The following is a 24,882-nucleotide window of genomic DNA, read 5'->3' on the forward strand; positions in this document are numbered from 1 at the left end:
GAAGTTAGCTTGTCTCAGCTCAAGGTGTAAGTGCTGTCGCTCTAACTAATTCATCTACATTCGGATAAAAGCGGGTCTAGATTTTGAAACGCGTGACAAATTATTCGTCTCCAATTTCTCTCATCACAAAAAAAGCAAAAGGTACCTACTCTCGGCTTAACTCATTAATCTCCGCAGTACTCTTGTCTGCTCAAAAAAGTAACTCAAAAAAGTACTGGAATTGTAAGTGCTGTCGGCTCAACTTATTTATTTACATGCTGATAATATCGGGTAAAGACCACGAATAGCGTGAACTTTCATCACTGAACGGAACTATTCCATTTGAAAAACTTGGACTATTCTCTAATTTCTGGTGCTAGGTCATTTTTCCTAATTTTTTTTTTCCTACATCAGGTTTTCCTATTACTTTTTCCCTACTCTTTTTTTGTCCTATTACAGTAAGTCCTACGAGTGAGATGTCCCACTGGCTTTTTTCATAAGGGTGTTTGTCCTAATAATTCAATAATAATTGAAACGTAAACATGAGTAGAGTACAGGGAAATTTTTCAGAAAGAGTAAAGTTTTCTCAGCGAGCCGAATATAAGTGCGTGAACAGGAGACATTACAAGCTGAGCCTTCTATACCCTCAATATAAGGAGGAGGATGAAGCTCCACTACTTACGGGCATGTGGCCACAATTTTAACTTGTGAGGTACCTATGTTGTTTTTAGCGGCTCTGGTGCTTGCACTAGAGCTGCTATTCCTGACGGTCCCAGCTGGGGAGTATCAACGGACCATGTTACATTGGAGAGACCGCGTGTTGGTAGATGGGAATCGGCGCCATTTTCTGCTGTTTAGGGGGACTGATTTTATTTTAATTGATATCTTTTTCCTGTGAGCGAATGCTATGTTGTGTAGTGTATTTTTGGAATCATGGTGATACTGTCAATAATTCAAAACGGGTCTGTGCTTTAATCTCGCACTGGAAAAAATGTACTTTACGTTTAAAATTTGAAAATTCAAATCTATAAGTTTTCGCGCTTCTTTCGAAGAATGCCGTGGTTGGAGCTTCCTATTCATACTACTCGACATCAGCTGATAGCAAACAAAGGTTACCAAGGAAACCGTAAACGCTTAACAACTACCTACCGTCGCCAGAGCCGCTTTCCGACGCGAATGCGTTGGAGCTTCCTGCTTGTTTTACTTTCTCGATCCCCTAGTTTTAAAATTGAATTTCGGACAAATGCCCCTAGGAAAAAAGCCAGTAGGACATCTCACTCGTAGGAGTAACTGTGATGGAACAAAAAACGAGTAGGAAAAAAGTATTAGGAAAAATTGCAGTAGGAAAAAATGTTTTAGGAAAAATGACTTGCCACCCTAATTTCTATCATCATCAGTGAAGTAAATCTGAACGTATTTTCCACTCAATTTATAGATTTGAATGCTAGTGTGTTTCTATTAAGAGTCGCAAGCACAATTCAATCACTATATGCACGGCATGGAGGAAATGTATTGGACGACAATTCTTGAAACCCACGACATAGCTCCTCTTTCGGATTAGAATAAATTCCTCCACTTGTTCTCATCACAAAAAAACTAAACATACTCTCCGTTCCACTCATAAAACTAAGTTCTCTTGACTCAACTCAAAAATCTACTAATTGTAAGTGCTATCCGCTCAACTCATTCATATGCATAAGGATAAAACGGGTTTAGATAGTGTATAGCGTTTTCTTCAGTCATTGAACGTTTTTAAAATTCCCATATTTTAAGAAATATCTGACTTTCTCAAATTGTTCTAACAAGCAAAATAAAATTTAAAGAAGTATTTCAGACTCAACTCATAAACCTGAATGCTAGTATCTTTCGATAAGGAGTAGCGAGAAATTTACTCACTGTGCGTATGTTCGTCTCCGATTCCTCTCGTCAAAGAAAAATTAAAAAACGAAAGGTCCTCACTATTGGCTTAATTCATGGATCAACTAATGATGGATTTCGTCTCATTACCAAGTGCAGTCGTCTCAACTCATGAAACTACATGCTCATAATCGGGTTCAGAATGTAAACAGAGTAAAGGCCCGTTACTGAACAGTCCAGTTTTTACTTCAGAAGCCTTGTGAATTCTTTTCCCATTTTGCTCATTTGCAAAATGAAAATTAGGAACTACATTCGACTTGACTAATTAATCTGAATTTTAAAGTGTTTTAATTATGAATATTACAAATTTTTGTCACTAGTTGCTGCAGTTTCTGTCGAATGCGTTTACATTCTCCTCTCGTGTCTCTTGAATAAAACAAAAAATTAATAAATGATAACATACGAAAAAACGCATTATGTTTACTTCCGTCTTCACTCATATGTTTACTTTCGACTGGACTCATGAATCGGCACGCTTATCATAAACAGCATGTCCAGGCTTACATCTGAACTCATTTTTTGACTCACCTAAACGTTGAAGTAGCTACCAAGTCTTCTAAAATTTCTGTCTCATCTTTTAAGTGCGTTTGACTGAACTTGTTTCGCAAAAAAACAAATTAGCTCCATGCTCTCAACTAAACTCAAAGAACTACTTTGATGACGATACGCTTACGTTTGGCAGAAACAGTCTTAAAAATTAGTTTCGAAAAACATAATTCGAAGTAGTTGTCAGACCTAACGGAATATCCTGGTAGGCTCCAAATTGAAAATTAACAATTAATTCCAGGCAAATTATCTTCCGTGAGAAGTAAGCACGAGGATTCAACCTGTACCAAACTTGGAAACGCCCAAACGTTAGGAAGAAATATCTATATAATTTTCAGATGTTCCCTCCAAATATTTGGTCTATTCGACAAATTGGCGGAGGGACCACTACTATTCACTCAAGGTTTCCGAAGTGAAAGAGGTGCTTGAAATAAAAAAAAAAATTTGATTGTGGGTGAGGGGGGAAAACTAGGGAATAAAAAGAACACAAATGGGCACGACAAGATAGAGACGAAGAAGTTAATTTAAGGTTGCTTCTACTTAAGACAAAGACGAATTTGAAATAAATAGGAAATATAAGAAACAAGAGGAGGAAAGGAACGATATTATTAACACCCAAAAATTGTACGCAAAAATGTACTTAAATCGCAAATCCCCCACACGTGCAAGAACTCTATTGTTGCTCTCCACCATAAACCATTCAACATTCACACGCTTCCTAACCAGCCATTCAAACAATCACACGCACACGAACTCACCACCACACAATCACGCTCTTATTTTCTCTCTGCCTAACCCTAAGCTTAACCTAAACCTAAGCCTAACCTAAACTAAACCCACCCACCCACTCCCATTCTATTTCCCATGACCTCAAGCCCGGCCCGAAATAATGGAGCTCTTGCGTGTGTCAAGAATTTGCGATTGAAGAACTGATTCCTATGTAAAATTTCGCGAGAAGCACGATGATGCTACTGGTTTCCTCTAAAACAAACTCTGAAATTCAGTAAAAGCTCTTAAAGTTGAGGCCGTAAAGAAGGGGATATCCCACGCTACGCTGAGAGTCTACATCTATACCTAGTGAAACTCTCCATGCAAAGATAAGAGCAAATACACTAACAGGGTTGCTGTGTTCTCAGTTTTCGAGTCCCCACACAAAGTGGCAACCCTGCTAATATATTTGCTCCCTATCTTTGATGGAGAGGTTGAATAGGTATAGAGGTGGACTCTCAGCGTAGCGTGGGTTGTTATCCCCCTCTTTACGGCCTGAACTCTAAGAGCTTTTACTGAGTTTTGGAGTTTGTTTTGGAGAAAACCAGTGGCATCATCGTATTTCTCGCAAAATTTTATGTAGGATAATGTACTTAAATCGCAAATCCCCTACATATGCAAAGGCTCAATTACAGCCCGCCCTCCTGTGGGCATACAAGTTGGACATAGTGATAATTCGGACATTTTCGGGCGAACCGAGCATTGCAACTTCGGATCCCGAAAGCTCACCGGGATATTGTTCCCATTGTGTCTACAAAGAGCCTTTACCTATCGGTCGGACCTTTGCCATTGTGGCCTACTGGTAGACAAAAATTGCCCACCAATTTTCTTTATCGTTTGTGAATTTTTCCTTCATTTCAACGGATTAGGATTCAGCTTGCAATCCTGATGAAAAATGTAAATAATCGTAGGTAAGTATAATAGCAAGTTATCATATCACAAAACGCGCTGAAGGAATTCGCAAATTTTGTGATACAATAACTTACCATTAAACCTACCTACAACTATTTACATGTTTCATCAGAATTGCAAGCTGAATCCTAATCCTTTTAAATGAAGGAATAAATTACAAAGGATAATTATAATTGGTTGGCATTTTATGTCTACCAGTAGACCACGATGACAAAGGTCCGGCCGCTATAGGTAAAGACTCAGTGTGTGACACAATGGGAACAGAATCCTGATGAGCTATTGGGATCCGTAGTTGCAATTCTCGGTTCCCCGAAAATGTCCGAATTTGTTTTATGTCCAACTTATTTGCCCAGACTATTCCCTACCCAGAGTTAACTAAGACTAAATCCTGTAAAAGAAAAACTGAGCCCACCCGTGCCCACCCCTTATCCCTCCTAACCTCCCCCCTAATCCCACCCTACACCCCATACCCACCAAACCCCCAGCCCCCTACGTTGCCCATCCTAACCTACCCTAAGCTAACCAACCCCCGTCAAGTCACAAGTCAGTCGGCCACGGGGAAAAAAAATTCGGATCCGAAACACAAAATGGGGGTAAGAAAGCATTACGTTACGTCTCTTGCGCTCCGTAACTGCCTTAACGGTAGTTACGAGACGCAGGAGTGCTAACGTAACGCCTCCACCTACCCTCTTGTGTCGCGAACCCGAACTCGTTTTTCCCGTGGCACATTAACCACCCTCGAGTAAAAATGATGGCACGGCTTTTACAAGCATTGAAAGCTAACCCAAGGTCATCGACCAAGGGTTGCTGCAGGTGCAGGACCGCCGTCCACGGCAGGGTTGTTGGCGGTCGGGCGGGTCCGCAGACGTCTCCTTCTAGCGCGTGCCACGCGGTCCGACCGGGGTTGGGGAGACGACCCGCATGACGTTCCCTCGAGCACTCCATCCTAGCTAGATCGTAGAATGCAGTGGCGTGGCGTGCTTTGCGATATATCGATTGTTATGCCATTTAAACCTATGGAAAAGGATCGATAAACAGGGTGTTCGCAGCGAACACCCTAATAATCGATTCTTTACCATAGGTTTTAATGGCAGAACAATCGATATATCGCAATTCACGCCATCACTGAAAAAAAAAGTTCGGTAAATATGGAACCACGATTTTGTTCGGTGCACACAACCGAATTATTCGGTCTGTGCAACCGAATTGTTCGGTTTGTGCGACCGAACAGTTCGGCTGAGCAGACCGAATAATTCGGTCGTGTGTACCGAACAAAATCGTGGTTCCATATTTACCGAACTTTTTTTTCAGTGCACGCCACTGCTAGAATGCCGTCTGACAGAGTGGTCGAAGGACGTCCGTCCTCCCAACCGGCGAACGGACCGCATGGCCCGCACTTTAACCGGAACAGACGGTGACTGGTCGTAGTTGCACCCCCACGGCACAGAGATGCAAGTAGCTGTTGCAGCGGAACTTCCGGGGCCCCCATAAAGGTACGGCACTTGAGACGCGCAATTTGGCGACCTTTCGATCATCAAAGGAATCTTTTGATTGATGGTTACACCATCTTTGGTCGCCAACTTACGCAGACACTGGTAAAAAAAACCTCTTGGTTCAAGAGTGCAATTTCTTGCCGCCGGATTTAAGAGTCTGGACTCTTGTTTCAAGCGGATTTTGAATTGAATCAATGCAAAATCCGCTTGAAACAAGAGTCCAAGACTCTTAAATCCGGCGACAAGAAACTGCACTCTTGAACCAAGAGGTTTTTTTTAACAGTGTCTGCGTAAGTTGGCGACCAAAGATGGTGTAACCATCTATCAAATGATTCCTTTGATGATCGAAAGGTCGCCAAATTGCGCAGACACTGGTAAAAAAAACCTCTTGGTTCAAGAGTGCGATTTCTTGTCGCCGGATTTAAGAGTCTGGACTCTTGTTTCAAGCGGATTTTGAATTGAATCAATGCAAAATCCGCTTGAAACAAGAGTTCAAGACTCTTGAATCCGGCGACAAGAAACTGCACTCTTGAACCAAGAGGTTTTTTTTACCAGTGTAAGACTTGCGCGCCTTAAGTGCCGTACCCAAAGGTGGTTCTGAGTGATCTTTGGACGAGATTTGCCACAAGGTTGCGCTGCTGATCTCGTCCCCAGATCACTTAGAATCACCTTGTTCATCTGACAATTTTAATGTCAGCTGATGAATTTATAAATTTTGTCACGAAAAAGGTTAATACAATTCAATTTGAGACAATGACTTGCATTGACTAGTTGATATTGATTTATGGTATATTTTAACTTTATATATTCAAGGAAAACAACCTTGAACTTCACCTCCGCCCTTTTTCATTGGCACCCACCGATTAAAATCTACGGGAGTCTATGACACGATTGGAAAATAAAAGGGAAAACGAAAGATAGGGGAGAAAGGTCTACCGAGAAGGAAATGGTAGTAACGCATGAAGTAAGTACACGGGTAAAATGGGAGAGTTTGGTCAGAGTAAGTTGTTACATTCGTTCGTTGATTTAATTGTTCTATCCTGGTATAAACCGAGTCTTATCGGAGCGTTCATTTCTATTTAATCCTAAGGCTGTGTAGCGACTGTTAAGCGAAACTCACGCATTAAAGAAAAACAACACATCCAGTAAGTGTCGATAAATTCCCTTGGGAAACTCTTAAAGCATTTGAGCATTCGATTTGATTTTAATGTAAAACCTGCACAATTATTTAAAAATCTTCTACTAATTCCCTTGGGAGACCCTTATACAGCTTTTGAGCATTCGATTTGATTTTAATGTAAAAACTGCTTAATTATTTAAAAATCTGCAAGTGCGATACAACACAGAGTGTGGATTTAACTTCAACTTTTACACGTAATTTATTACGCAAGGGCTTGAAATCGTTTGACGAGAGAGAGAAAAGAAAAGAAATTATTCAACTTCATTCAGGCAAAATGCTTTGTGCACCGAGAGAACAGTTGCCAACGTAGACTTCGAATTTTGGCAAGTAGGGCATACGGAAAAATTTAACTACTTTCTCAGTGTAATAATTCATTGCGAAACACGATGAAAAACTTTAAATTAATAAAATGAATAGTCCTAAAATACTGAAAATTTACTTAATACCAGAAGATTTGGCAATAAATATTATGAAAATCTGAAATTGTCGCCAAACCCCCCCCCCCCCTCCCCAGAAAGGATACTGCTAAACCTGATTAATGAATTTTTGAAGCATTTAGAACTCTGTATGAATTGATTGGTGATATCTCTGCTTGACCGTTTCATTAGTAATTGTCATGCTTTCGCAAATCTTATTTCAGAACACAAATAATGTGTTGAGTAAATTTTTAATCTGAAAAAACTGCTTTGTCTTCAAAGTAAAATCGTCAAAAGGAGACTATGAACTTGATGACTTTTAATTCACGAGAGGGACAAATAGTTGATGAAATCTTTAACTGAAAAGTTAGGTACCATTTCTTTTTTTCTGCCGACAATAGTTACGATACGTCACTTAATTCAAATCCATTTCCGATCACACCAGAGATAAGTTAAAGAAACTTATTGGACGACTTGATATAGTGTCTTTAATACACATGACGTACCGTTGTTAACTAATTTTATTGTACCTACAGGGGAAACAACATGGGAGGAAAAAAATTTTTGAGTGTTGAAGTTTTGTACACTAAGTCTCTTTATCCTCCTAGAATAGAATATGACACTGTAAGTGCGATTCAACAAAACTGCTGAATTCAGTGATGTTCGTAAAGATTCAAACTTCGTTGAGAACGCAAAGTTCAACTTCAATATCCAATATAGCAGAGTTATTATTTCTTTCTCATCCATAAAAACGCGTATCTGAATAAGGAAACTAATGGCACGCAAGTTGTTTGAAACGGAAGTAGTGAATTTCTTTAGCACAATGTGGTCCAACTGACTTCTAAAGTGACAAAGATTCTTTAAAAAATTGTTTAGAACAGAAAAAAATGCTTAATCTTCCTTTGCAGGTGTAAATAAGGTAAAAATTAAAAGCGATAAACAGATGGATGGGTAAATATGACTGAAAATTAATGAAAGATAGAACTCATTCTTTCTTTTTCTTTTCACGCAAGTGCGGTTGTTGAAAATTCTGCAGTATTGCTTGTGGGGCAAGGAGGAACAACGATCAATTTCATCAGTGACATAAAATGATGAAAAATCTTTAAATAATAATCATTGATAGAAATGATCCATGGACTGTAAGCTAGGCACTTAATTTTACAAATGCTGAAATCACACGCTGAATACAGGGAAGCTGAATGTGGGTGTCATCGGTCCGTTGTTGAGTGGTGTCCTGAATTTTGCGCGTAACGCGAAAAATTAAAGATTCAGCAACCGATGAGGATCGGTTATCATCGGTTATCAGTTTGTCTGCACTATTCGAATCAAGTTGATGGAAAAAAAACACTCTTTACGACAATGCAGCTGTTGAGCAATGACTGACGACCCCAATGCTCAGCTCCCAAATTCAGAGTGGGATTCCGGCTTAACATAAATGAACACGATGTGTCCTGTTTGTTTTTCTATTTTTCTGTTTTTTCTGTTTTTCTGTTTTTTCTGTTTTTTCTGTTTTTTCTGTTTTTCTGTTTTTTCTGTTTTTTCTGTTTTTTCTGTTTTTTTTGTTTTTTTTTTTTTTTTGTTTTTTTTGTTTTTTTGTTTTTTTTTTTTTTTGTTTTTTTTTTTTTTGTTTTTTTTTGTTTTTTTTGTTTTTTTGTTTTTTTTGTTTTTTTGTTTTTTTTTTTTGTTTTTTTTTTTTTTGTTTTTTTTTGTTTTTTTTTTTTTTTCTGTTTTTTCTGTTTTTTCATTTTTTTCTGTTTTTTCTTTTTTATTTCAACTACAGTACAATTTTACAAAATAAAGCTTGCGTATCGTAAGTTGGCTCGGAAAGCCATTTGATAGATAAGCAATTGCCGCCGCGGCTTTAGAAAATGACTTCCGTGCAAATATACGGTGCGCAAGCTTTTTACAAATTTGTTTATTTCATTAAGCCCTAAAACCTTATATTGGGGAAAAATACTCTGCCATTACATCCCGAAGTCTTCGCCGTTGGAAGCTTTGATTTATGAGTCGTAACAATGTTTCCTGTCCGAATTTTGATCAAAATGTACATTCCTTCGTATCGTTGGTCTTCTTATTCTCCTTCCTAGTTGGTAATAAACATTTCTGACAAATTCTGAAATAAACTTGTTCGATGATTTTTTCCTTGTCTTGACCAAGAAAAGCCACAGTCTCGGCTCCGTATCACAATATCTGTATCGCAGTGAATTTGTCCGGTTTGACGGTATCATCGTTCAGCAATTATTACTCATTGCTTCGCAAGAATTTGAGTACAAACAGAAATGAGACTTCTGACCAAGCAAACGTTCTTCACTCCAGCTTTCGGAACGGATTTCAAGATATGTCGATTGTAGAAACAGAATCGAGTGCGATCAACGGGTTGGTGGCTCTGAGAGAGACGGATGTACATGTGGATGTATTGGGCCGATGGCGCTGGACTCTCTTGCACGATAAAGCAAGGCATGAAGGCAGGCGAATGCTGGTAAAATATCTGGATGATGTGAAAAATTCAAATTCTCAAACGGCAACCGAGTTAACTGTGCAACAAGGAGCTTGCATACAGGCAATGAACATTTTTTCATTATATTGATTTGATTGCGTAGAGTATTGACGCATTAGAGCAGAGTAAAGTTTCTTGAGATTTCGCGTCGACTGCCTGAGAATTTTGCTTCGCTACGCAACAGATTGACCGAATAATTTTTCCTCGTGGTATGCGGGCCTTCATCTTCGACCCCAGCGCATTTCCTTTTCTTTTCTTTTTTGAGACGCCTCACAATTATGATCACTGGCATATCAAATCACGGGTGGGTCGGAACTTAGCGTTCTAAATTCTCCAGCAGAAGACATACTTATGTGATTGTATATTTGTATTATGTCCGTAGACATCATGGGGATTTCGGCACATCCATTCTTCAAGCTTTTGAAATTTTCAGGGATTAAGGCCGAGTAGAATCTGTTTCTGCAGATTTACTCGTCAGTTCCGTGAAAGTTTGACACCACTGGGCAAAAAAAAAAAAAAAAAAAAATAATTCACGGATTAAGGCCGAGTAGAATCTGTTTCTGCAGATTTACTCGTCAGTTCCGTGAAAATTTGACACCACTGGGCAAAAAAAAAAAAAAAAAAAATAATTCAGGGATTAAGGCCGAGTAGAATCTGTTTCTGCAGATTTACTCGTCAGTTCCGTGAAAATTTGACACCACTGGGCAAAAAAAAAAAAAAATCAAATAATTCAGGGATTAAGGCCGAGTAGAATCTGTTTCTGCAGATTTACTCGTCAGTTCCGTGAAAATTTGACACCACTGGGCAAAAAAAAAAAAATAAAAAAAAATAATTCACGGATTAAGGCCGAGTAGAATCTGTTTCTGCAGATTTACTCGTCAGTTCCGTGAAAATTTGACGCCACTTGACGGTCAGACACGCTGACCACTTGGCAAAAAACAATAAAAAAAGTAAAAAAAGAAAGGATGTCGTTAAATTGTGCATGTCTTCGCTGGAGAACCCCACATAGTGAATTTGACGTCCATGGTTTGCGGCGCCTGCAATATTGCAGATATACTTCACGCGTATCTACTCCGGGAGATAACTTGCGCGCTCATGCGTGTAAAGTGCAGCGCCCGAGACAGGATGCGCATTTGCGTGGACTTTAATCAACTGCAGGCGTTTATGTTCTTGCATGTGGACATTCTGCGATACCTTGCATTGATTCATCATAAATCTGCAAAATGACGTTGACTAAGCTGCATATTACTTGGGCGTAATTCGACACAACTCCGTCTGAAGATCTGCACTTTTTGTGGCGGCTTGAAAACAATGAGCAAAATACGTCTTCCTGGAGTTACAATACCAGCTTGCCGCAAAAAGTTTTGGAGTTGGTTCCTCCAGGTAGGCATCGGAGAGGGCGCTCAGCTAAGAGGTACATTGATGGCATCTAAAGAAAGATGGATAAATGTCAGCTTCCGGAAGAGCTCTTCCATGATGCAAATATTAGTCGAGAATACCAATGATGTGGTTCACTTTCAGCTTTAGGTTGAGACTGTTAGCACTGTGAAACCAAAAGAAATTGTTTTCATCTGATGATAAGATAGTGTGAAGCACTCGGCCGAAACTGTTGCAGCATTGAGAGAACCATTCTGCTGGAAAATATTGATGATATGGTCGATGTTGAAAATTCAATCGATACTGTTAGCAAAAAGGAGAAAAAGGTTGATCTGAAATGCTGACGATGTGGTGTATCTTGATTACCGGATTTAATCTCGATTAGTTCCTAATAATTCATCGAAAATTACAAGGACATGAAAAGAAAAAGGCTTCTGCTGTTCATATCCAAAGAGTTAGCACCATCGGATAAGCTGAAGTAGCCATAACACGATCATCTTCGTAAAACAGTAGGGATGGACGAAAACAAAACTGCATTCCGCATAAATTACATTGTGGATTATGCATTTTGCTAGAGGAAACTGGTTGAAACGAACCACCAGTTTCAGGGTTCGTAGCGGAGGTTCGGTTTCAGCCGATGATGTATGATGATCCAAATGTGTCGCTGAAGTAGGAATTTGACTGTTTCATTAAGTAAAATCTGCGTCAGGTCAAAACAATGCTTGATATATGCTGGACACAAACTGGTTCGGCTTCACGTCGGCAGGGTTTGTTGACAACGAATCCAGCAACACAATACAAAAGTCAAGTCCAAAGGGGCAAAAAAATGGGATTCGCAATGGCAGAGCAATAAAGAGGCCCACAAACAGCTCACGCGGGCAACAGGCGGTCACATAAAAATGACGCTGAGATCAGTAGCAGAGATCAACGAGGTTATTCAGCTTGAAATCGAACTACATTGAGGATAAAAACCCCACTTCTACCTCGCGGCAAAATCAGCGATCAAGTTTAGTGGTTTTTTTTTTTTGGGGGGGGGGGGGGTCATGCTCGTGACGTTACCAGACTACGTGTAACGCAGAGAGAGCTTCCCTAGTTCGGAGCTGTTTTGGAAAACTTTAATTTAAAGAATAGCGAGTCATGCCGTCAAGCAAGTTGATCAAAAATTGAGATGGCTGCTCTAATAACCTCGTTGATAGAAATATACGATAAAAATATCGCAATCAGATACTATCATTAATGATGATCAAAGAGAAGGCCAGAAAAGGCAGCTAGAATATTCTCATTTGTGGCACATTAAAAACAAAACTTGTGAGGCTTGGAGTGAATACTTTCAAAAGAAGTGAATATTGCGCACTTCCTCGGTAAAAAGGCGTAGGAGGCTTCTAATGCTGCTAAGAATGGCAACGTGGGTATTTAATTACAAGCAACCAATCTGAAAGCTTTCGTATGAATTCCCGCGAATTTTTGTTCACTATTGTGTGGAAGCAAGTCGGCAGTGAATGGATTGCATTTTCGGTGAATGCGATGGAAAATTGCACAATCTTAGCAGCACTGCGCTAACCGTAAACGCCCTTTTACCGAAGAAGTCCTCGATGTCGATAATGAGTGCTGCGGGGTTCGTTTTTACGGTTTAAAAGAAATATATTCTCATGTTAATAAAATTAAAATTTCTTTCAATTTCCTTTGAAAGAGACTGAGATTCAAAATAATCACGGATACATTAAAAAGATAAAGTGAATTAATACGTTTTCTATTGATTGTTATATGGCTATTAATTTGCAGCATAGCGGCCAGGGTGCATGACCCCCTGAAAATGAATATTTTCCGACTAGGAGGCAAAATGTTGGATACGGAAATTAGAATTTTTCTACTTCAAATTTTTGTTATTCTTAGTTTTTGATTTCAAAACGACCAGATCTATGAAAAAGGAACTTATCGTTGGAGGGGAAACTTGTCCTTTACTTCTTGCAAAAATTTAAACCACAAGCTCATGTGTCAAGTGTCAAGCGCGTCAATGTTTGAGCTTGACAGTCAAACTTGCGCCAAAATTCAGTGTTACCATTTAAGTAAAATTTGAATATTTGGAAAATAAGGTTCTTCTTCGCAGATCCGGCAACTGATGAATTAAAAGAATTTACACTTTAATACGTTTCACGCGTATTGATTTTCTTTAAAAATTAAAAAATAAATAAATAATAAGTAATAATACAGTATGAGAGCAATAATTCGTTCTCTTTACAGTCCATGGGAATTGTGATCGTTAGCATGAAACGAAACATCATTCATCGTAAAATACACTGCGGGGCCCAACAACCAGTCTAGGTTTCTTCAATTAAAAACTATTGGGATATTTTGTATTACTTTTTTTTTGCGACTTAAAAACTTTGGATCACTTTTTGCAATTTGGAACTACTTAAAAGCAAATGCAATTTTGCTTCGATTCACAACTTCTAAGTTCACAATAACTTATAAGAAGCAGGTCAAAACGTGACATTAAAAGTGCAAGTATCTCATTTAATTCATTAGTTTAAATGTAATAATAGAAACTATTAGAAACTCCCAGGTCACACACTACCATTGCAGTATGAAAGAAGTTGTGTAATCTCGCAATAGCAATGCAATGCAAGCAATTTTTAATGGCAAATCGCGATTAGTTCATTTAATGACCTTCATCCTTATGACATTTACCTACTAATTGCTCTCACCGCCGGTTTCGTCTCTGCCCGCACGCAGTGCGGCGATTTCGGCCCGGCAATGAGAACAATACTGCCGTGTTAAGGAAAAAAGTCGTACGAGCCTTTAGATGTGGCCACATTTCCTTCAATAAGAGTAAAATTTTAATCGGGAAAATTCTGAATATTCTTTTTTTACAAATTTTTCAAAGAAATGTGTCCGCGATTTAATCTAAAATATCTGAAAATTTCAAGGAGAACTGTGCAGACCTTTCCTCACAATTACATGTTCTATTCGATGAAATTAGTTAACTCTCAAATGCTGATACGGCGTTTTTTCTTGGCACGGCAGAATCACTTCGAACGCGTATCTAGGACATTCAATCCTTATGATATCTACTTACTATGGGGTCGTTCATAAATTACGTGAAGTTCTAGGGGGGAAGGGGGAGGTCGAGGAATGCGTTACGCGATTTTTTTAAACATATTAAAGAATAGGGACTTACGTCACAAAAGCTTTACAAAAGGGGATGGGAAGGGAGGAGGGGTCCAAAATTCCGAAAAAATTGGAAAAAAGCGTCACGTAATTTATGGACTAATTAATGGATCCCTAATTGCTCTCACAGCCTGTTTCGTCTCTGCCCGCACACAGTGCGGCGATTTCGGCCCAGCAATGAGAGCAATATAAACCTTATTATACAGTGTTTGAATCTTTTAAAAAGCGACATATTGTTGATGACTTTTATGATCGTTCGCAGCCAAAATCTATGGGAGATGGAGCTCTTAAGAATGCATGGATTCAACTGCGTCGAAAGCAGTGCACGATAATGGCCCACAATAAGACCTTAAAGAAAGTTCCGCCGACAGCCCCTGGCGGTTAGGCAACCTTATAAGTACAAGTGGCTGCACAATGTGCGATGTGCGGAGGGTTGACAACGTATTGTCTAATTCTAATGATTAATGGTGTTTCATTTTTAATTTGGTCCTCCTACCATTCGAAATATTTCAACAACCGTAAATGCGTGTACAGACATATCCTCATACTAAACTGAGGGGAAAAACTGGCGAGGAAAACGAAGAATCTCGATAATGAGTCATTGTTGGTCCTGATAGACTGGCATAACATTCTGAACATATTGTAAATTAATATGCACATTTGAGTCCGTTCCTGATAGAATAATGAATATTTAAATTGTGATCTTGCAAAATGAGTTTTCAAAATAGTAAGTCAATTATGAGAATAATTTAATTTGAAAGCGAAGCTACTCACGAGTGAATCTAAACGAACATCTGTATGAGCTTTCATTGAATGACTGTGGAAGGCCAGGATTGTAAAATGCTCTTCGGAACTATATTTAGGCTTGAAACCTAGTAAATTTTGTTCAGACTTGAGGTGGATGATTTCACGAGGACCGCGAATTATGATCGTATCAAGCGAAGTCTTAAAACTTCGGCATAATAAGACTCAAATTCATCTTGGTTGGTACCCAAATTATATGTGTGACGATTTTTTTGAAGACAGTCAGCAGGATAGCAGGATTATTCAAATACAGATTTAAAGCTCCAAAAATTGCTTATTCTCAACCCTAAACATTGAAATGTAACGCGCGCACGATGCAAAGAAGCAACCGCATAGAAACTTACATGTCAACGTTCGTATGTATGACCTTAGAACTTCCTAACCTAATTGCTATCGAGAAAAAATGGCTCTAGCATATTTTTATGGTCGGACCCAATCCTGGGACTTAAACAATGATTACGATCTATCCAATGGCACACCCTCCTAGAAAAAAGCGAGGGCTTAAAATGCGAAAAAATTGTGCCCCTGTCGGCGCACGATCGAAAAACATTGGTTTCTTTAAATATTGAGAAGAAATCGACTTAAATCGGAGAAATTGACTTATTTACTATAAAATGTTGACTATGCTTAATAACTCGTCCTAAAAAGCATTATCCGACTTATAGGTAGCCAGGGCAATCTACTAATGGTTTAATTCGTTAATTCATTACGACGATGAGAAAGTATGGCTATTTACGTCGGGGTCCAGGAGACCACATTAAATGTTGAGATTTAGATGCTTGAAACGTTTTAAAATTTTGGTAGTGACTTTTGTGCGGGCATCTGATAGATATTATAGCACAAGTTTAATCTTTTCTTTTCTTTTCTCTCTATTTTTTTTCACAATCAACAGGGAAAGACAGTCTTCCTCCCTCGACAGACCCAGAATTGTATAGCACTTCAACAATTTCTTAAAAAAAGCATGTTTCCAAACAACATGAATGACATGATTACTGTTAGTGAAGCTATTTATGAAACTTTTTGATACATTCATTAAAAGTTAATAGTAAAAAAGCTCGATTATTTGAAAATAACTTGAAGATTTAGGAGGAAGAAAACAATAAGATTCATAGTCTTTATTTCGCGACCATTTTTAATTACTTTTAAACGGCTATTGCTCAATACGGTGCCGACACTATGGTAAATTTGAATAAGTGTACGAACGAATTTAAACGGTGAAAAATAATCGACATGACGAGAGTTTCCCAAGGGTTAGAAATTGAGGAGAAAAAGCATTTGGCTTAATACTGGCAAAAGTGTCATACTCAGAGTCGTTCATTTAGGGAGGCTCGTATAGTTTACAATGTGATTAAAACTTTTAATTGCATTGCGTTCAATGACAGTGACCATGCAATGTTTTTTGGCTTCAGTCTTCTCTGACATTAAATTGCATTTAGCAAACATGATTTTCAGGAAGGATAAGAAGCTAATTTCCGAACTATCTTTAAAAAAAAAAAAAAAAATGTATACCTAAATTGGGACTCCATCTATTCTTACAATCCTACAAGTACTGCGCACAGTAGTTTTTATCTCGAAAATCGGTGCCTGATTCAGTGATTCACGCAATAAAGGGTTAAAGGGAGGTTCGCGAGGAGGTCGTTCGCGTAGCATCATAAAAATGGAAATTTTTAAGAAACTCAAGTAAAATTTATGAGCTTAAATTAGGATGGATTAATAATAGATGGATTCGACTACACCGGAAAAGACTCAACGTTTTGGGTGCTCGACCACGCGACTGCATTGCAGCGAGAATTACGTTACGAATAAGTATAACCACACTCGGCTTGTAAATCGAAATTATGTTACTCTGACCAGACATGTATTTTCCTTAAGCCATACTCTGAGTTAAAAATATGAATTAATATGACTGAATCGATGGGACCGAAAACCATAATGTGGGGTAAAGGAAGCAATGTCCATTTTGCTGATGAACCCTTGACTGATCCATTTTTTTCAAGATGCTTCATAAGAGGCCTCCTCATGGTAAGAAGCCGTTAAACAGGCACGTGGCACGTAGATTTTTGTTGATATTGTTTTAGTTGCTCGATTTGCGGTAATTTTTTCATCATTCATATTTGTTGTTTGGTGGGTCTTGTTTTGGGGGAAGAAGTCTTGAGCGGATATAATGGTGGGTGACCTTCTCAGAGTAAGGGTGGCCCACGGGTCTTCCCCCGAAATATTTTTGCAATAGACCCTTCATTTAGCATTGGGGGGGGGGGGGGGGGGTTAAGTAGAGTGCGCAAAAATAACTGGCTAACAAGAAGTACAGCACCTCATTAGAAAAATTAAGTGCTTTTTCAGTACATTTTTAGGTGCCATTAATTGAAATACTTTGTAAATTCTGAATTCACGGGCGCATTGCAATGAAGAAGACACGACTTTTGAAACTTAGAGGTGGCCTGAAAATAATGTGGCTTACACTTGCGAACTAGTACGTAAAATTGCACTAAGGAGAAAAAATGCGCGAGGGATTGCATTTTTTCCAGTCGGTCTTAAAAATGTCAGTCCTTCTTGCAGGATTCCCGTTCTATCTCAATACTTCCGGACCGCTCTCAAAGGAGTATTTTTTTCCGGATCAGTAAACACTCTGACTTAAACCCCCTGTGCCACGTGCCTGCTGATAACGACTATGAATCAGGAGGTGTTTCAAAGGTCATCATAGTGGGTGCCTTGGTTCAGGGGCTAGAGGTGAAGTTCACATAATAATCAGTGGCGTGGCGTGCTTTGCGATATATCGCTGTTCTGCCATTTAAACCTGTGGTAAAGAATCGATTACCAAGGTGTTCGCTGCGAACACCCTGATTATCGATCCTTTTCCATAGGTTTAAATGACATAACAATCTACACTGGAAAAAAAAGTAGCTTGAAACAAATCAAAATCAGCTTGAAGCAAGCTGGAAAAAATCTTAAATTTGCCGCCAAGAAACGTATAGGTTGAAATAAGCATGGTCGGGCTGCTTGAAATTAGATACCCGGCGGAATCTTAATTATTTTTCGTTTAATGCTCGGATCCAATACTAAATACTGAAAGTTTTATTCATTTTTCATAAAATTTCGTAACGTGGGGATAAAACGTTACTGATTCTTCAACATGGATCATGTTAAAGTCGTCGCGTGCGTTGCCGCGGGTTTTGTTCTCGGTTTGCAGCACTGTAAGAATGCGCGGCTTTTGGAGATCTCCTGGAATGACTTGAGAATGTAGGAATGTATAACTTAATGCCCGTGCCGAAAATAAAGGCGGAGTGGTTACAATCCAATGGAAACTTAATTCAAGAAGTTGGCTGCAAACTTAATTTAAGTCTAATTTTTCCAGCTATTTCCAAGATACGTGTCATGCTTGAAACCAGGAATCTTGAATCGAGTATACATTATCTTGATTCAAGAAACAACTTCTTAGAATTAGCAGCCATGGTGGCTTGATGTAAGATTCAGCAGGTTTGGCTCAAGATTTTTGTGCTGCTTAAATCAAGCTAGCAGGTGATCCAAGCTATAAGGTAGCTGCAAATAGGAATCTCGAATCTTGAATTTAGCAATAAATTGCTTGTTTTAAGATAAAAATTCTTGAATCAAGTTGATTTTTTCTCAAGATTTCGAGACGGCTTGACCGTAGCAGACTTTTTTTTCCAGTCTATACATCGCTGTTCTGCCATTTAAACCTGTGGTGGAGAATCGATTACCAAGGTGTTCGCTGCGAACACCCTGATTACCGATCCTTTTCCATAAGTTTAAATGACATAACAATCGATACATCGCAAAGCACGCCACGCCACTGATAATAATCAGTGGCGTGGCGTGCTTTGCGATATATCGCTGTTCTGCCATTTAAACCTAGGGTAAAGAATCGATTACCAAGGTGTTCACTGCGAACACCCTGATTATCGATCCTTTTCCATAGGTTTAAATGACATAACAATCGATACATCGCAAAGCACGCCACGCCACTGATAATAACTTAGGCCCCAGAATATAGTTCCGCTGATCCCGGATCCGATTGGGATCCGGGTATTTTCGCCGCTACTTGCATCTCTGTGCCAGGGAGTGCAACGCAACCCGCCACTCGTCAGGCCCGGCGAGGAGATCATCCGCAGACCCTCCCAGACCGGCCCAACCACCCTTATGTGGATCTGGACCGGACCCAAAAAAACATGCCACAAGTACATGGGTTACCCAAGGCTCCCGTGACACGAACATATGACGGTCTTTCCGCTCAGATGGAGGTCATCAAAGTCCGTCAACGAGCATTGATGGCCCCCACCTGAATGGAAATTCGACCGTGATGTGTACGCGTCACGAGAGCCTTAGCGTCGAAAGAGCGTCCACACGGTTCCTTCAATCGTTGGATAGACGGTACGTCGAGTAACCCCCGATCGCTCCAAGATCAGAGCAACTGGCGGATTACGCGACGGACCGGCTATCCAAGAGTCAGATAAACCGCGTGGACGCACCTAGTCGTCAGTTCCTACGCTCCCTCTACACACAAACGCACCACAAATCGACCATTCACACAATCACACGCACACGAACCAACCATTCACACAATCACACGCACACAAACCATTCACAAAATCAAATGCACCCAACATCCACTTACAAGTTTAAGTCAACATAAGAGACATGAATAAAACATGAAAAACTTGGCCATTTTGAACACAACTAAATAATGAACATTTTTGTAATATCAAATGGGGCATGCAGCAAACTACAAAAAATGCCAAATTTAAGATGACCAGGCACGGATGCTTGAGGGAATCCAGTACCATTCGAATCTTTCGACCTTGCTCCAGAAATTACTCTTCTTGACCTTCTGAATGAAAGCCTCCTGGTTTTTCGAGATACCGGGGGGGGGGGGGGGGGGGCGAAGTGACCAAGAAGCGTGATTTTTGGACACTTCAGCTCTTTATGACTCGAAAACCCGAGAGACTTTTCATCAGACGGTTAAGGAGAGCAATGCCCGTAATATGGTCGAAAGATTCGAATGGTACTGGATTCCCCTAAGCCAAGTGACTGGTCCTCTCTTGATAGGTCAAGGTGATTCGTGAAACTCAAGTGACGTGGTCGGACTAGCATGCGATAAATCGCATCGATTGGGTCAAAAATCTCAGCAGATTTTGAATTTTCAGCAGTAAAATGACGATAGCCCCTGCGCATGAGCCCAAAGAATCATTTTAAACCCCAAAATTGGCACAATTCAGAGAAATAAAATCAGAATAGTGTCAGGAAAAAAACTTCGCATTTGAATCAGCTATCGATTTCTGTATCAAATGTGAGATTTTTTCCCGTGCACAATTCTGCTTTCATTTCTCTGAATTTTGCCAAATTTTGGGTTTAGAATGATACTTTAGGCTAATGCGCTGGGGCTATCGTCCCTTTATAGCTAAAAATTCAAAATCTGCAGAGCTTTCTGACCGAATCAATCCGATATATCGCAAACCAGTTCGACCACGTGACTTGAGCTCGACGAATCACCTTGCAAAAATGGGGGGGGGGGGGGGAAGAGGAAGACAGGAAGGAATAGCGTGGATAAATGACACTGAACTGTGAGGAGCTTGAGAGTAAAAGATCATACAAAAGAATAGAATCAGAAAAGGATTAGGTCAAACTGTGAATTGCAATGGGAGAATAAGTTCATTGATAAGAGAAGGGACACAGTGAGGATTCAGATGCTGATTAGAGGAAGGTGATAATGGGATGGGAGTTATTACTGGTGATGTGAGGAGAATGTTTAAGGTGATTTCAAGCCTAAGTGACGTGGTCGAACTGGCATGCAATACATCGCATCGATTCGGTTAAAATCTCTGCAGATTTTGAACTTTATAGTAAAAAAAGGACGATAGTCCCTGCGCATGAGCCTAAAGAATCGTTCTAACCCCAAAAATTGGGTAAATTCGGAGAAATGAAATCAGAACAGTGATAGGAAAAAAATCTCGCATTCGATTCAGCTATCGATTTCTGGATCGAATGCGAGGTTTTTTCCCTTACAAAATTCTGCTTTCATATCTCGGAATTTTGCAAATTGTTGGGTTTAGAATAATTCTTCAGGCTTGGGGCTATAGTCTTTTTTTTTGCTAAAGATTCAAAATCTGCCGAGATATCTGGCCTAATCCATGCGATACATCGCAGACCAGTTCGACCACGTCACTTGAGCTTGACGAATCACCTTAGAGAGAATTTTGAATTTTATACACCTCTTTCACGTCCGAGACCCTAGTGAGGGAAGTGGTTCCAGTGAAATGCTAATTTTATTTCTTCGTTTGAGCCTCATTTTTTTCGGCTTCAAGAATTGTTTTATATTCAGGCTGAAGTACAGTCTAGGGACTACTGACCATATTTTAGACTTCAGCACTGAATACCTGCAAATTGTTGTACGTCGCTATAAGCTTACCACCTACTCGTGAAAAATAATTGGGACGAACCAGATTAGCACAGACAGGTGAACGAAAATGTTCAGAAAGGGGTAAAGTACAAAATTTTGGAGAAAATTTGTTTTCAAAATAATGTACGTAGGTAACTCTACATCGGGAACTACAAGAAGGAAGAAACGACTGAACAAAAATTTTGGCAAATGTTCAAAGAGGAAAGAAACATCATTTGAAGAATCATCTATTTGACACCCTTTCTCCTCTTAGAGAATAAACCATAGCGAATACTAACGAAACAAAAATCCTCATAAAACAGTCCTTCTTTCCGAACGAATAGACTTGAAGTCATTTACCGATCATGGGCCGAGGGAGGGGGGGTTGGTTTGATCGTCAGAATAGCACGCCGGTCATGACAATCCATCAAAGAGGCGGAGGGGGGGGGGACGCTCCTTGCGTTCTTCTCTAAGTTTCCGAGATAGTAACTATCACAGTAGACTGGAGGAAGAGAGAGAGAGAAAGCGAGGGTTTGACTGAAGAAGCCGCAATCGTGCAGACCACCCGCCTGCTATGAAGAAATCAGATTCTAGGAGAGCAATAAGTGATAATGTTGAAAAACAGAAAATCGACTGAAATCGTTCCGTGCGGCTTCAGGATTCTGAGAAAAAAGGGTTCTCTGCCCGAAAAACCAGACAGGAGACACAAGCCGTGAGGGCCCGCATCCGGTCCCAAGGCGTCAGTTTTCGTCGCCGATTTCTTATCTTGCCCGTTTTGCTTCACTCATCACTTCAGGCAAACCACAGGGGGAAGGGGAGAGACCCAGCGTGTTGGAATCGGGCGGGAGAAAATCGCCCGGCAAGCACAAGATAAGCGAGAGGGAAAAAAGGCGGGAGAACTCGCCGCTCCTCTGACGTAAGGACGATCCGAGATTTTCGAGTGAGCCCCGGAGAGTATGGATTTTCGTGTAAAACAGGGCTCACGTGGAAATTCAGTTACACTTTTTGGTCAAAAGACCGACGAATTGGACTTCTTTAGGCAATTAGGATATACAATTTCAGGCTCATCTGTAAAAACACGTAAGTGCATAGGGAAAGTAATGGCACATACGTTTTTCTTAGACATTGCTAGAAATGATAGTTCCGAATGGCAAAATGTAGTTCAATTGAGAGATTGAAAAGAACAACAATCGACACATTTTGCTCGGCGTTAGGAAAACCGGAAATAGCGCTCCAAGTGCAATAGAACAGAAAAATCAAATCAACACTGCAGGAGCCTTTGAAACTTTGGCAAGAGGGGTTGAAAGGTCTTCCAACTTTCGAGAATATTAAATTAGGACCATTTAGAGGATACTTATTGAGTACAAGATTTAGTCTTAATTTTCAACTAACGACGTGGAAACATTTCACAGAACTGTATTCTCACACGGAGCAGCATTTTTTAATTACTAAAAATGTAGCGAAACTTCTCTGTTTCAATAAAATTGCTCAAATTTTACACGGGATTTTCTAATCTTGGTAAAGTAATCCTTTGCAACTGCGAAAAGGAAAGTGGGGGGGGGGGGGGGGGCAAGCAAGGGCTTGTACGATTGGGTTGAAACGATAAGTTCCAGTTAGACACTTCCAAATGCAAAAAAGAATATGATGAATAAAAGGAAAGCTCGAGATGACGGAAACAAAAAATTCCAATTCAACGACTCAAACTTCCACGATAGATTTTTAGCTCACATTGATCATACGTTGAGCCCCCAAGTAATAATGAACGATATAGTCAACCAATGAAGTAACATAAGGAGAGGCTGCAATAACATAAAAAACTGGGACGTTTCGAAAAAATGGCAATTTCATTTCCGACTGGAAAAAAAACCAATAAGGAGTCGTCGATTTCTCTCCAATCAACATATTTCCTACTCTTTTCAAAGCGGACAAAACTTGCCCGAAATTATCATCTGAAGGTACAAATGTAAGACACAATGTCAATGAAAAATTCATATTATTTTCATCGAACAACCTAGGAATTCTCAGATGAGGGAAAGGTACATAGCGTGGTGAGTCTAAATTGGCAACCTGAAATGAGAGGGTACAAAAATATTCATGGAAGGGCTTGGAGGTCAAGGCTCATTCAGTACAGTTTTTGAAAAAATTGAGATATTCATTAATTCATCTAAATCTAATTTGAGAGTAGGCATATTCTTAGAAAATTCACAACTAAAATCCAACTTTAAAGCATCAGAAAGTGAGTTTGAACTTCCTTTCCGCCATTAAGCCCCACGAAATTTTGAAACTAGAAACACATACTTATATATCTTGGAATAGAAAAAATTCAAAAAATTTCTGTGCGCTTTGTCCTCCAAGCCTCTTCATTTAAAAACTTGTCAACATTTCCTTTCAGTGGGTTGCGCGTATGAAAGAAGAGAAATGACTGAAGAGAGAAAGAAACAGGAAAATCACAGGGGAAGATCCACATGACAAGTAATACATATTTACACCTTAGTTGGGCAGAATTTAAATCAGAAGTAAGTAAATTATCTCAAACCTCGATCACAGACCAAACCGTGATAAACAGAAGCAGTAGTAGCCAAAATTTCCCATCGAGAGAGCCCATCACAAGATTCAGTTCTGCGTGAAGTTGAAAAGCTTCGCTTTGACCAGGGAAACCGACGCGAAATGTCCACATCTCGAGACGAAATCACACCGAAACTAACCGAATTTCCGCACGATTTAATTGCACGACGAAATACGAAACGATGCGATCGAAATGAAAAACATGATGAGACAGAAAGCGAAAAAGCGAATCGCGCAACACAGTTCCGAACTTCCGAACGCGTGTACCGACTAAAACCTCGAGGCATGGTGAATGAATTCAAGAAACAGAAGCGTTAAACACGGCACAGATTATCGACACACTGCATAAAGAGACACACGAGACTTAATTACCGACAAACAAGAAGAAAACTCAAAGGAAGCTCTAATAATTATGAAGGGATGTTGGAGAGCCAAGGCGGCCGACGCGTGCGCGACCAGAGACGTTCACCGAATGCACAAAGAAGTCGCAGACGACGATCGACACGACTGGCTGGCCGAATCTTTTGCACGGACGACGACGTCGCTGGATAGCTCGAGATGCGTCCGTTGCGAAGGACCGTGAGCGACGCAGACGCTGGCCGAATCAAGGACAGACTCGCTCTCAGCCTCGGGCGTCCGTGATAGGTCCGTGACAGTGATCAGTTTTGCAAAGGTATAGCTTCCCGCCACCAGAAGGGCTCGCGAGCCAGCCTCCGACCGGCTTCCGAATTTTGACGATTTGCTCGCACCTTATCTGTTCTGTGATCACACCATAAACAATGATGCCAGATTTTACTAATAATCTTGTGGGGTCTCTCTCGAAGTAAATGACTTGTGCACTTTATACAAACACAAATCCTCTATTATAT

At 39.9% G+C, this 24,882-nt stretch overlaps 1 protein-coding gene across 3 annotated transcripts in view; it reads right to left on the reverse strand.

The window, feature by feature from the left end:
- The window catches only part of DAAM (disheveled-associated activator of morphogenesis-like protein), a 192,260-nt gene extending 167,777 nt beyond the window's left edge, over positions 1 to 24,483 (reverse strand). For 2 of the 3 annotated variants that reach the window (XM_072298359.1, XM_072298360.1), the window contains exon 1: positions 23,985 to 24,483. In XM_072298359.1, coding sequence (XP_072154460.1) covers positions 23,985 to 24,125 — 141 coding nt within the window. In that variant the 5' untranslated portion in view covers positions 24,126 to 24,483. The remainder of the gene's footprint in view (positions 1 to 23,984) is intronic. The other variant, XM_072298358.1, reaches the window with a different exon arrangement.
- Between the last annotated feature and the right edge of the window lie 399 nt (positions 24,484 to 24,882).

This window comes from Bemisia tabaci, chromosome 3 (assembly GCF_918797505.1).
Source record: "Bemisia tabaci chromosome 3, PGI_BMITA_v3".
NCBI lineage: Eukaryota > Metazoa > Arthropoda > Insecta > Hemiptera > Aleyrodidae > Bemisia > Bemisia tabaci.